The 13697-nt window shown below is 35.9% G+C and overlaps 1 protein-coding gene across 3 annotated transcripts in view; it reads right to left on the bottom strand.

The window, feature by feature from the left end:
- Window positions 1-878: 878 nt before the first annotated feature.
- Window positions 879-13697, bottom strand: part of sima (HIF-1 transcription factor component sima) — a 105634-nt gene continuing 92815 nt past the window's right edge. For 2 of the 3 annotated variants that reach the window (XM_070207346.1, XM_070207344.1), the window contains exon 12: window positions 879-2156. In XM_070207346.1, the coding sequence (XP_070063447.1) occupies window positions 1536-2156 (621 nt within the window). In that variant the 3' untranslated portion in view covers window positions 879-1535. The remainder of the gene's footprint in view (window positions 2157-13697) is intronic. The other variant, XM_070207345.1, reaches the window with a different exon arrangement.

Genomic DNA, 13697 nt, shown 5'->3' with positions numbered 1-13697 from the left:
AGAAATTCAAAAGAAAAAGAAATTGATTGTTAAAAAAGTGTTTATCGATATTTAAAACAAATTGGATTATATTATTTCTTGTTATACTTTTCTCCAAAAGAAATTTCAAAGGAAAAAATATTTAGAATCACCTTCTAAATAATTCGATTGATTTTTTCAATGTAATTTAATTGTATTTCGCCAAGGCAAACAAATTCTGTTAAGAATATTTTCGAACAAAAGCGCAGTACATTTTTTAAGTATTTAATATACTCACCAAAAACATTGAAGACATTCTAAAAATTTGTGTGTACTCAAGAAATGTTGGCAAGTCGACCTTATTATGATTTGGAGACCATTATTCCATTAAGAGATCATTTCTTTGCGTGGCTTGCTCCAAAATCAGCTGTTTTCAAAAAATCCAACCAAATTCTTAATCGAATTAAAAACTATTAACTCGGCATCAATGAACGAATTCTAAATTTATTTAATCGATATTAGTAGCAAAACATAAATGTGAAGTACATAGAACAAAATCGAGTTTGAATAGCAAATTTGTTTAAAAAGAATTTCTAATTAAAAATATATGTGTCCGCTTTGTGAATAATACGTCCTTTTGAGTTAAAAGCTAAAGTTCATTACAAAAAAGTCATAGCAAGTCAAGTTGAAAGGGAAATCAAAGGACGCAAGTATTGAATTCCTGTTGAATTGTAGTTAATTTCTTTTTTTAAGATAATTGTTAACAGAAATGCACAAAATTGAAGATGGAATATCAAAATTAACTGAACTGACGAAATCTGTACGGCTTAATCAAACATATATTTTAACATTAAATTAGGGTGCATCATTTGCAAACATTGAACTTAAAACTAATGCATTTTTCAATAATTTTTCAACAGTTTTCGAAATGTTTCTTGTGTTACAATTTTTATAAAACTATTTCAAAATAATTTTCATTTTATTTTTTTTTTTTTTGTTTTTTCACAGCTTTTGCGTCTGAATTTTGATCGGATTTGAACCGACACCAAAAAGTAATTTTGAGACTTCAAGCAAAAACTATGAAAATGTTTTTTAATTTCCCTTTTGTTGTTTTTTTTTTTTTTTTCTTTTTTTTTATCCTGTTGCTTGTGTACGAATTTAACTTATTTCGGTAATGTTTTTATTTGTTTTATTTATTTTTTTTTTTTTGTGGTTTTTGGGTTTTTCTTCTCAACTTTTTTGTTGCATGTAGAAACATTACGACTAAATTACATACATGTATATTCATCTGTTCTAGGCAGTTAAAGTTGCTACAAAACTATTCAAAATATTTTTACCATTCCTGTTTTTGTGTGTGTCGTGCGGTTGTTTTTCGGAGCGCGGTCGTTGGCTACATTGATAATTTTCACATTTACGCAAGGCTCAAAAATGAATCTTTTATTTATGCTTTAATTTTACTTCTGTTAAATTTTCCATACCCACGCGCTGTAAATGCTAAAATAAGCAAAACCCAACTAGAAAACAAAATGATGCTTACGTAAATTAAAATGCAATGCTCCGCCTAATGATGGAGGCGTTTAGGGCATCTCCAGGTAGCTGAGCCCCGCGTCCAGTTGGCTGTTGGTGAACTCGAAGCTGTAGTCGTCATTGCATAGATCCATTAGGTAGGGTGTGCGCAGCAGCGGATTGCTGCTGTCTATGAAGGATATTGAAGACTTGCGACTGGTCGCATTGCTGCTAATTGTCTCCATCTGATCATTGATATCCTCCTCGCACTGCGGCGGCGGTGCTGGCGGCACTGAGGCAACATCCATGGGCGCTGCCTCGCGCTTATTTTGCAGCGACCTCCTGGCCATACCCGTCTCGACCAGGCTGATGTCATCGATGCCGCTGTCACTGGAGGCATCCGTGTCGCAGGCAGTCAGTGCCGGCGGCATGAAATCATCTAAAGAGGCCACCGAGCTGGCATCATTATCGCAACTGACGTTGGCGGCATCGCAGCTCGGAAAGACCGGCGACATCTGCAAGCTGGTGCCACTGATCAGTGGATTGTTGCGATAGTTGCGCAAAACCGTCGCTGTCGTCGTGTGGCTGGGCATCGTCATCGTATACTTGACAGCACTGCCCAATGCAAGGCTGGGCGTCACCACCTGGTCCAGAGAGTTGTCGTCAATGGTCATGGGCACGGCACGGTCATTCTGTATTATGTGGGGGGATGTGGAGAAAAGAACAACAAAAAGGGAGCAAGTTAGTCATATATTACATTTTAGGGAGTACCCTTTATCGAAATTTCCAAAAGAATTCGTATAATGGCATTAGGGTAATAATAAGAAGCAGTCGCTAGAGCTGGAGTGCCAGTTGAGCTTTTCCGATAATCCATTTCAATCAATAATTATCGATTACTTTTTTAAGGAAAAATTCGGTTGATGCTAAATGTTATGATACCATCGATAAGTTTCGATTTACGTTGTAATAAATTTTAAAATAAACTGATAAATTATTCGTGGCATTGTTTACAATTAAAAAGAAATCGATGAATGTATCGAATTATTTAACTTTAGTTTTTTGGCTTAACATTGAACATTTCGTATATTGGTAGTAAATGGAACGATTTTTTGTTGTTTTCTTATAATTAAGGTTGTTAATTTTAGGATCTTAAATTAAATTACAGTATGTGCATCATAAATTAATCTTAAATTAAGCAATTGACTACTCTAAAGCAGTCTTAAGTTAACCAGCCAACAATTAGCTTATTTAAGTACCTAATTCATATTCAGAGCGAAAACCGTGTGATTAGAGGAACCTGTCAGAAATCCAGCCTAAATGACAAATACAATTTGTTGTCTCAGCCGCAGAAGCACACAAATATTTAAAGTGACGAGAGACAACACAAAGGCAAGCCCAAATCCCCCTTTCCATAGCTCAGGAGGAGCACAAAGGAACAAGGGGAAACGCAGCAGCACTTGAGTCCATCAAGAAGTCGAGCGCCAAAAAGGAGGTCGCCGCAGCAGCTACTCGCTATAAATCATATTTTAATGATGGCCCAGCCGGAATTCGTAACAGTAATAGAAGACGACAAGGGGAGTTCAGACTTAAGGGTGGGGCTTGCGAATATGATTATGCTATATTTTGGTTACAAAACCTCCCCCCCACACACACACACACACACAAGGGCAGCGTCAAATGCCACAGAAAATCAAGCACATATCAATCTCCAAGTAAAGCTGAGGGCGCGTTTTCAATAATGAGCGCAAATGTTAAAGATAAAGTTGCCGAAAAAAGTGTGAGACTGGGCGGTTGGTTGGTTGGAGGTGCGGCGGGCGCGTTGCTTGCTACAAATATGGTCGAGGTTCAAGTACAGTTTATTGAACCGCACGAATATTTGCAATGCTTTCACAGCGCTAATTGCAACGCAGTTGGCCATCAATAAGCGGCAACAAAAGCGAAAGTGCTGTAAATTGATCGATGAGCAAATATGGGACCAGACAAAGGGCTCATGCATTTATGGAGGCAGGGCAGGATGTGGCAGCTGTCAGCCAAAACGGGCAACAGATATATATTGTGCCACAACAGCAACGCTCAAATCTGTGACACATTAACAGCTGCCTGGCCAGAGCAGAGCACGGATGCATAGATACAGAAACACAGATACAGATACAGAAACTGATAGAGACACAGATATAGATACACAGACACACAGATACAAATCACGGATACACAGACACTCATTCTTGTTGCTGCTCACTAAGGGGCGTAACGAATTTATAAAAAAAAAAAAGAAAAAATGTGCACAGCACGCGCCTACTGCCCTAGGGGCATGGCGCTTTCGGGCAGCCAACTTTCGATACTCTGGCAACGCTGCAATAAATGCCAAGCGCAATCTAATAGGTTTATTGTATGATATATTGTTTGGCGTGCCTCTATATTGGGGGCTTACAGACATAAGCATCGACATCGCATCGACATCGCATCGACCTAATATGCCACAATAATAAATTATTAAGGCCCAGACATGGCGCTGGCTTAAGCCAAACAGGCGCATTACAATAATTGTTTAGTTATCCTCAGGGTACTGCGGGGTAGGTCAACAAGAAAAAAAGATGTTACAATGCTCAAGTTAAACAACTCACGACTAGCTGATACCCTGCTAGGAGCTACATTTCGGAAACGGAGATAGGAAAATGAAATCGCAAATCAAATATTTAAACATCTAAATCGATAATTATCGAACGAAAAGCGGCAGCCCCAAGTCTAAAGTATATTTAATGTGCCTTTATTTATGACACGCAAAATGAAGGTTGATGTTCATTGCTTTGATTGTCAAAACATTGAATATGAAATCGATGAAAGTAGGAGATCATCTGTCCAAAGCAATTTAATTACAATAAAGTAATATAAACATAAGCCCGCGTAATAAAAGCTAATGTTCACAGCTTTAATTTTCAAGAAAAAATGGTTCAACCTTAAGCAATTGTGTTTAAAATCGATTCTAATAATTTGTACAATTCTAACATTTCTTAAAAACATTTGTGATTAAGTTAATCATCATAAAGTATTTAACAATCTTTATAATGGTTTAGGTGTTATAAATACCGGTAAAAAATAGATTAGAAATGGATCTGACTGAAACCTATTACAGCTTCTTCAGAGGGCAACTCGGAGGATTCGCAGAGACCTACCTTAGACTTTGACACCTTTCTAGCTAGTCAAAGCAAATGCTTACCTACTTTATGAGGTTTCATATAAAACCCAGAAACCATTTGCACATTATCACGCCCATTTTACAACTCATTTTTATTTGCTACAGGGTATGCCCCAAAAAATGCAGCTGCTGAGCTGTGCAGCTCTTTAAAGCAAAATTTAATAGGTTTTCATTGTAATTGTAATTTTCATTTTGGGCTTTTTATTACCAACGCCTCCAAGTTCACTGACATTACGTGCCCAAATGAAATGAGTCACTTGGGCGCCTCTTTAAATGCACAGCAGGGCGCAAAGTAATTAAAGCCGAAACTTTTCTGCTGGGCTCCCCCCTAAAAATGATGGCCTACATCTTGGCGCAGCGGAGGAGGAATAAGAGAGAGAAAGTAAAAGTTGTATTACGCCTCGCCATCTCAGGGCTTGGCAGCTGAGTCTTATTTGCTGTTTAAATTTTACTCAGTGGGCGTTTGACTTTTGCCACCCACGTTGCATGTTGCGCAATTCGTGTGGCAGGCTCCGGGGAATACGCACTTATCGCTGACATCGAACTGCGAGCCATGAGGCACGAGGCAAGCGCCACAACTGGAAATTGATTTTCTACGCTGGCATTTTGTCAATTTGGTGCCACGCACGAAAGGCTTGCCAAGGGCTTGTGCCACGCTCAAATATGCTTATCAAAATCAATAAGCAGCCAAGGCAACTGATTTGTCATTGAAGCGAGGAACAATGCGGCGTATACGTAATGAGCATTGCCGAAGCTCAGCTTGAGAACTGCTTGCAAAAATTTGTCAAATTAAATGTTTGTCACACATCGCAATATATAAAGCTTTAAATGTGTATCTCTGATAAGCGCACACATGCGTGCAATCGGTGTGTGCGTGTGCGTGAGTGTGTGTGCTTGTGTGTGTGCTTGTGAGTGTGCTTAGCATACTTAAGTGCGCAGCTTGTGGCTGAAAGCTGACGCCTAACAAAAGGACACTGTAAGTTTTTGACGAAGCCGATGATTAAATACCCTTGCACAAAAGAGACACAAGCACAAGAATCTTAATTATGGTTCGTAAAGAAGGATGCTTTTTTTTTATCAAACTTTGTATAAGGACTATAATGTTAAAAAGGTATAAAATAAAAGAAAATACCTTTAAATATATGTGAGGAACACAAATGAGCTCATCATATATAAAATGGATGTAAATAGTTATTTATAAGTATTAAGAAAAGACAAAAAAAGTTTTAAAATAAAAACCCAATTTGGACTCAATGTTCCTTTGGGAGTTATAAGTAATAGAAGTCTGAGCAAAATACGCTTTCGCCAATTTATGAAGACCAGTTTAGGTCTCACAAATGTTCACTTTTAATAAAATATAATGAAAAGTCTTTTCTATATTAAATCGAATTTTGACCGATTATTTCGGGTTTAAAAAGTTTCTGCTCGCGTGTAGAGAATATGTTTGGAGCTTTCGATTGATAAGCCCAGCTTCTATATGAAGCAAAATCAAAAGTCGTAATAATGAGATAATAAACGACTGAGTCAAACATAAATATGTACTACCAGAAGAAAATATGCAGCTATGCTTAGTGTGTTTTGCATAGACTGAAGACTGAAAGACTTGTTCGCTTGCAATTAGATGTAACTCTATAGACAGCCACCGTCATATGCTATATACTCCATACACTCGGTCTCCCACAAATAGAGATTACCTCCTTAAAGAAGGAAGAGAATGGCAACAGCTAATAAATGACCAGAAGAAGTTGGGCGATTCGTTTTGATAAGCCAAAACTGAAGTTGGGCAACTTGATTAGGCACAAAATAACAGGCAGGCAGCATCATTTATACCAATCAAAGATATTCATATAAATGGCCTAGCTTGGCCAGAGGCGGGGCGTGGCGTTGGGCGTTGGCAAATTAATCAAGTTTCGGCTCTCAATAAATATGCTGGCAGGCAAATACAATAATATTTATGCACATAAATCTAAAGAAGTCGAAGCTAGCGCTGTGAAAAGACCCCAAAGAGAAGTAGCCCAGTAGAAAAACACAATATTTCTTTCTTCCTTTTTTCCTTTAGCTAATTTTGAGTGCTTAGCTCAAAAGCTGGCGATTTGCTGGTGGTTGTTGTTATACTTTTATTTTTGCTAAAATATTTATTAAAAGTTTATTAAAATACTTTCATAATCCATATCCATATCGATATTCATATATCAGATATCATATACATATATCGTATTGTTGTTGACATTTTAGTTACTAAAACACACACACACACGTGCGCATATGTATACGTTTATATAATATAATATTGCATACTTTGCGGCGTTTATAAACTAATTTTTTTATTTTTCTTTTCCATTTATATGAAGTATTTTATATTCCATTTATTGGAGTCGAATTCAAGGCTAGTTAAATTTATGCTACGTTTTCTTTTACTATTCTCGTGTAAAATTTGACTTAGTTGGAGGTATTTTCCGGTTAGTGTTTAACGTAAGGAAAATCAAGAAAATAAAACAAATTGTGTGAAAATTGTGTTTTTGCTCTTTTAATGTTGGCCCATTTTATAAGCTGCTTAACGGACAGCAACAACAACAGCAACAAAAATTCTGTTGCCATTTTTATACGCTGTTCACAAAGTCCAAAAGAGTATATGTGTGCTTCTTTCTGGCATACTTTGGATGTTGTGTAGAACACAGTCTAAATGAGTGTGAAGATTCTGGTGAACCGGCCCGCTAGGGAATAGATTAGCTTTGCAGCCGTAAACAGAGTATTTTGGTGTCGGTACACCTTCTCACATTTTCTTTTTTTTTTTAGCATACAACAAATTTGTTGCTTGGGCAAATAAAAACTAATGCCGCATAAAAATTGCTGCTCATTTGCTTATGCGAGGCGGCGACACTTTGACAAATGAGCTGCATCTGGGCGGTGGGCGGACGGGGGGTTGCGGGCTGAGAGATTGGCCAACAAGCAAAAAAAAAGGTTATCATACTATTTTAAAGAGCATACAAATGCTGAACTTTGCAGACCTCTGCTTAACATTTATGTGAATCTCAACATTATTTGCAGTTAATTAATCAAGTCCGGACAACGTGGCGTATGAGCAACATAAACAGCACGCTGGTCAATTGAACTGAAGCGCATAATAAAGGCATATGAGTAGAGCATTTATATATGTAGATATATATTAAGGAAAACTGACTTTCATGCTGTGTGGCCATTTATCAAAAACTGAGCAACTGTCCGAAATCAATGGTAGGACGAGGAACAGAAATGTGCTTTGTCAGCCTGTCGCGACTTGAGTTATGATGAGTCAACAAATTGGCCAAAAACGGATATGTAGCGAGCATGTTGTAACATGTCTGTTGTTATAGTGTATATATGTTGTATATATATATATATATATATATATTAATTGGCTAGCCAACAAAATTTGTCTGCAAATTTTGTTCGGTTTTGTTAAGTTCTTTTCTTTATTCCCATAAAATTTTGCTAAAATGTACTCTCAAAGTTGACTTTTGATTGGATGTGAAGTGTGTTTTGTTTCTTTCTTTTTCTCTATTAACTGAAGCATTCTGAGGTATTTCTGCTCTGTTTATTAACTACGGCTGGACATGCGCATATATAGGCGCATGTATGTGAGTTTATATATAATATAGCTATAAAAATTACACAACATTTAGTTAAATTTACTTGCGCTAGTTTTAGTTTAGTTAGTTAGGATTGCTATGCTTGAGTTTTGTTTTCCATTTTAATTTTACTTGTAATTTTTATATTTTGTTTTGCTTTACTATAAATGCGAGTCACATACAACAAGATTTGGGAGGTAGTAAAAAACATTTCTCAATTATTTCAATTATTTTGCGGTTATTATTTTTAAGGTTCACACATTTACTAAGGGTGTATTCATCTATTCAAAGTTCGTATGAATTTACTTATTTTGTTTTGTATTCTTTGTAGATTTTAGTTAAATAATTGGTAGAATTTTGTTTAATCATTGAAATAGTTAGCATATGTACTTTTCGACTTGTTTTAATATAGGTAAGTATATGTATGTATTTGTTATACACGAGGTATATAATTTTTGTGCGAACGAATGTGATTTCCGCTCGCACACTGATGTACTTATGCATGTACTGAGGTATATGTGGTATATTTGTTGTAATTGTATGTACTTTCTTTCCGATTCTTGATCTCGTCGCTCACTCGTTACAAATTGTACTTGTCACTCGTTCGATTCGTACTTGCTACAAGTTCTGCTCGTTACAAGTTTTGCTCGCTACAAGTTCTCCTCGCGCAAGCTGCATTTATTTAACGTGATACACACGTCACGAAATCTTCTCGTTATTAGTTACACTCGCTCGAGTCGCACTCGTTACAAACTGCCCTTGCTCCGATTGCACTCGTTACAAGTTTTACTCTTTACATGTCTTTCTCGCTTAACCTGTGTACTTTTAACTTTGTTTTCGATCGAATTACACATGTTGCAAGTTGCACTCGTGACAAATTCTTCTCTTTACAAATACTATTCGTTCAAGCTGCACTCGTAACAAGCAGCACTCGCTCGAGTTGCTCCCGTTACAAGTTGTACTAGTTTAAAAGTGCACTCGTTACAAATCGAACTCGTTACTCGCTCCTCTCGCACTTCCTTTCGATAAAGCTATATCATTACTTCACGTACTACTTCGGCCCATTTCCATTCCCATATCCGATCACTCTCTCATACGTAACGCGAAAAAATTTCAACTAAATCTTATATGAATAGATTTGTATAAATGTATGCATGTAGGTAAGTATGTATGAATGTATATATGCAGCATATATCTATGAGTAGTCGCTTAATATATTAATGCAAAACAAATTTGACTTGATTTTGAGGGTTTTTACTTATTAGAAGTTTAGTCGTATCTTTGTTTTGAATATAGTTTAATTAAAGCCACATCGAATAATATATAAGTGTGTTTTTTTTCGTCTTTTTGTTTTAGTCGATCTCTGCTAGGCAAATTGCTAATGCAAAAAGTATGCCTGGTGTTTGCTTTGCATTTCCCTCATATTCCACTCGTTTTCTCTACATACAAGCAACTCCCTTTACATAACTATATATTGTATTATAGTATGGTATTATAGGCTTTCATCTTTTCTTTTTTTGCTCTTTTTTTTTTTTTTTTGCTTTTGGTTTGTATATATATATAATAATAATAATAATTTTGAGAGTTTTTGGCTCGCAGTCTTTTCGGGCTAGAATTATTTAATATTTTCAACTTGCACCATTTTGCAATCAGTTGGGATATCTGACATTCTAAATGATTATCAAGGAAATACTCTTTTAATTGTCCTGGTATTTGTCTAGTTACGATAAATAGTTTTTACTTAATATATGTATATACTTTTAACGCTACCATGTAGGATTTCTTATTTTGTTGAGGATTGCTTATCAATTTTCGGAATTTGTCTATCAAATTTCTCGATTCCTATAATTTTTACTTAACAGTTAAATTTCCTATGCAGCATTTGTTAAGCTGAGAACACGCTCTGGTTTTTATAGTTGTTCGTTTTTCTTTTTCATGTTTTTTATCGTTGAGTGTTTCGGGAGGTAGTTACGGTTCTTTAACTGCCGTAGACGAGAGGTAGTTTTGGTTTAATTTTTTAGTAATAAAAAACATTTTTGCTATATATATTGTGATTTTTCTAAATGTTTGTGAAAAGCTTTTAAGAACAAGAAAAATACATAAATAAAATTACAATAAAAAATCATAAAAATGAATTTTCTTTGCGCACAAAAGTAGGCAGCAAATTTTAGACAACAGCAGTGTACTCCACACACACAGGCACACTCGCACTATGCATATTTCGTAACAGCCAAAATATGTTGCAGCAGTCGTTGACATTTACAGGAAGAGGACAAAGCTACAGAAAACGAAAACAAGCTCTAACTGCAGGCGTGGGAGAAAGTGTGGGCCTACAAAATGAGCTTAGCTCGTGTTGGCCATAAAAACGGGGCCATCAAATACATACAGAGAGAAAGAGGGAGAGATAGAAAGAGCGCGACAGAGAACGAGAAAGAGAGAGGAAGAGCGAGTTGAGTCAATGAGCCACCGTAAAAGTGAGAGCGCATCAGCTGTGCGCTTTGCGCTCAACGTAAAAAGTGAAAAAGAAAGTGAATAGGCGCAAAGAATAAGGCAAAGGATAAGCAAACAAAAAACGAATAAAAGGCCGTTAAAGGATAGACACAGCTTGGTACTGTGGGACAAATACGCATTGGCTGCCCCTGGCACGAGGTGTAAAATCAATACGAGCCAGCAGCCGCTGCCTTAAAGCCCCTGTAAAAAGGCAATAAAATATGTTAATTTTATGCATGTGAAATCGAAACTCAATGGCCCGGCATCAGGTAGGTGTCTATAAACAGCCACGCCCCCTAACTACAGTCAATAGCCAGTATGTGGCACGTGCTAAGAATCATTTTGAAAGTCTCAGTAAAAGTAAGTAAGGCGCTAAGGTTTTTAGAAAGTTGGAATATATAGCCGTATATTAGCCCCAAATGGACAGTCAGACAGAGCCGAAAAACAGACAGATAGACTGGCTGACAGACAGACATCTCATAAGAGTGTTAAAAAATGTAAATAAACCTTTAAGACCTACTAAACTAATAATAAAGAAGACTCTTTTCAAGCCAATTAACAGGGTATTGATCAGTCGCTTCCGTCATTTGTTATCCTGGTTTTTATCCAAGTAGGTTGGTTATAAGCCTTGCGTGTAAATTGATATCGTCTTGGATATTTATGAATACGATTTGAAAGCTGACACCGGCTGTGCTTTGGGGGGAATCTCAATAGGCACCCCACACACACACACACACGCAAATGAGCGATAGGCACGCCTTACGCTCGCACACACACGCTCACAAAACAAAGTTTAATTAAAGTCACAATGAATAATATGTTGGGCACGCACCACACACAACGAGCCACGCAAAGTGGGACAGCGAGTGGTCAGTACTTATGTAAAATCAATAAAAAAAAAAAAAAAAAACTTTAAAAAGCCAAAATAAAAAAAATTAAAGACAATATGGAAACCAAGTAGAATAAACAAAATAATCAGCTTTTTTGTGTTTTCTTTTACTTTTATGCTAAGTGTGATTGAAACTTAAAGAAAATATTAAATTAAGACAAATGAGTGCTTCAAATTGTGCTATGTCTTTGTTTTAGTTACGGTTTTGGTTCATTTGCTGAGAGTGTTAGACCATGTTGCAGCTTTCGACTTGCTCAAAAGTTGTTTTGATGATTTCGGAGAAACTCGCTTAGAATTCTCAACTGATTCAAGCATGCAGCTAGCCAATATGCTGCAAGCTGTAACCTTAAAAAAACGTTATGGCAAACCAATTTCGTTGAACTACAGCATGGCCTAGACTCCAAAAGCTCGAACCTTGCATAAATATGCAGCCATGTTCTCGATTTCACTTGCAAGCCTATTTCATAGAGATATGTGAGCTCTTATTTCAACATCTTCATAAACTTTAAAGTAGAAACATATTTCCATGACATTGCAGCGAAAGTGAAATTGCGGAACATGACTGAAGGTAATTTGATTCTGTTTTCTTCGATAACTGGCGCTACGCTGCACTAGGAAATGCCTTAGAACTCTAAGTTAGTTTCGTTTTTAGTTTAGTTTAGTTTAGTTTAGTTTTTGCTATATGCTTAGGTATATTTACTTTAGGTATATGTATAGGTTGTAGAGCTATAACTAGGTAAATCTGCCTACAGCCTGACTTTTGACTTTCCATTTTGACTATAATTAATTTTAGCTAATTAATAGTTTTAATTTAATTTTATTATTTCTTGTATTTATTTTTTTTATTTTTTTTTTGTACCATCAGCGCTCGAATTTCAATTCTGTTTCCACAATGTTTACAATTTACAGGGTATATTCCACTCCTTGCTTTTCGCTTCTCTTTTTTTGTCAACTAAAGTGATCTATTAGGAAAAAACTGAATTCGAATTAAAACGCTGTAGACATATTTTGCAATAATTTCGAATATTGCTTGATTATTTTTTTTCATTTAACAATTATTTCACGCTCTATTTAAAGCTGGCGCTGGCTCTGCTTCTGTTGCTGCCACTCAGTCAAAAAATGCTTACACATTTAACAAATTACACCAAATAAAATCAAGATATTTGCTAATAATAATAATAACAAAAACGCAATATGGCTATCACAGTAAACAAATGAAGAACGCAGGGAGGAAACAAACAAAATCAGTTAATGCCACATTTAAATTTTTTTACAGATATTTTTTTCACTTGAAATAATTTGTTGGTTTTTTTTTATTTTGGATTAATTTTCTTTCTTTTAATTATTGAAATTTTTGCTAGTTGTTGCCGGTTGTGATGCTGCTGGTAGTCACTGTAGCCCAAAACGCTCGACTTATGCGTAACTATGCGCTAGCTTTATTAAATGTATATATGTGTATGTGGTAGGTATATATATATATATATATATATATATATATATATATATGTATATATATGTTTATGTACAATAAAAATATATAGCATACTATACAGATGCTCAACAAAATATAACAACATGGCCTTAAAATGAAATCAACAAATAAAGCAATTTAAGGGCAGGGGGGCGTAAATAAATGTGGGAAAATTGATTTAAAAAAAATATAATTAATATCTATGTATAGAAGGAAAATTAAAAGTCGCTATAAACTGAGGCTTAACACTTAGTTCAATGATGATGACTATTTTAAATAGTCCACTAAAATTTATAATTTTAAAGTCCACACGGCTGCTGCTGCTTAAATTAGACTAAACATTATGCAATAACTCTATTAGGTAGACACTATGGCTAAAGCTAAACTAAACATATATAAATATATATATATACACGCTATATATATATATATAGATATATGCAACTATAACTAAGCCCTGACTGGCTGCTGGCGGCACGTTGCATGCAACATTTGCTGCGCCAGCGGCTGTCGTTTAAGTTTAGTTTTAGGATTTTGGGTTGTCTCCGGGTTGTGGGGTGGGTATCGGGGCGGATGGGT

Source organism: Drosophila virilis, chromosome 2 (genome assembly GCF_030788295.1).
Source record: "Drosophila virilis strain 15010-1051.87 chromosome 2, Dvir_AGI_RSII-ME, whole genome shotgun sequence".
Taxonomy (NCBI): domain Eukaryota; kingdom Metazoa; phylum Arthropoda; class Insecta; order Diptera; family Drosophilidae; genus Drosophila; species Drosophila virilis.
This window is presented reverse-complemented; position numbering and strand designations above follow the sequence as displayed.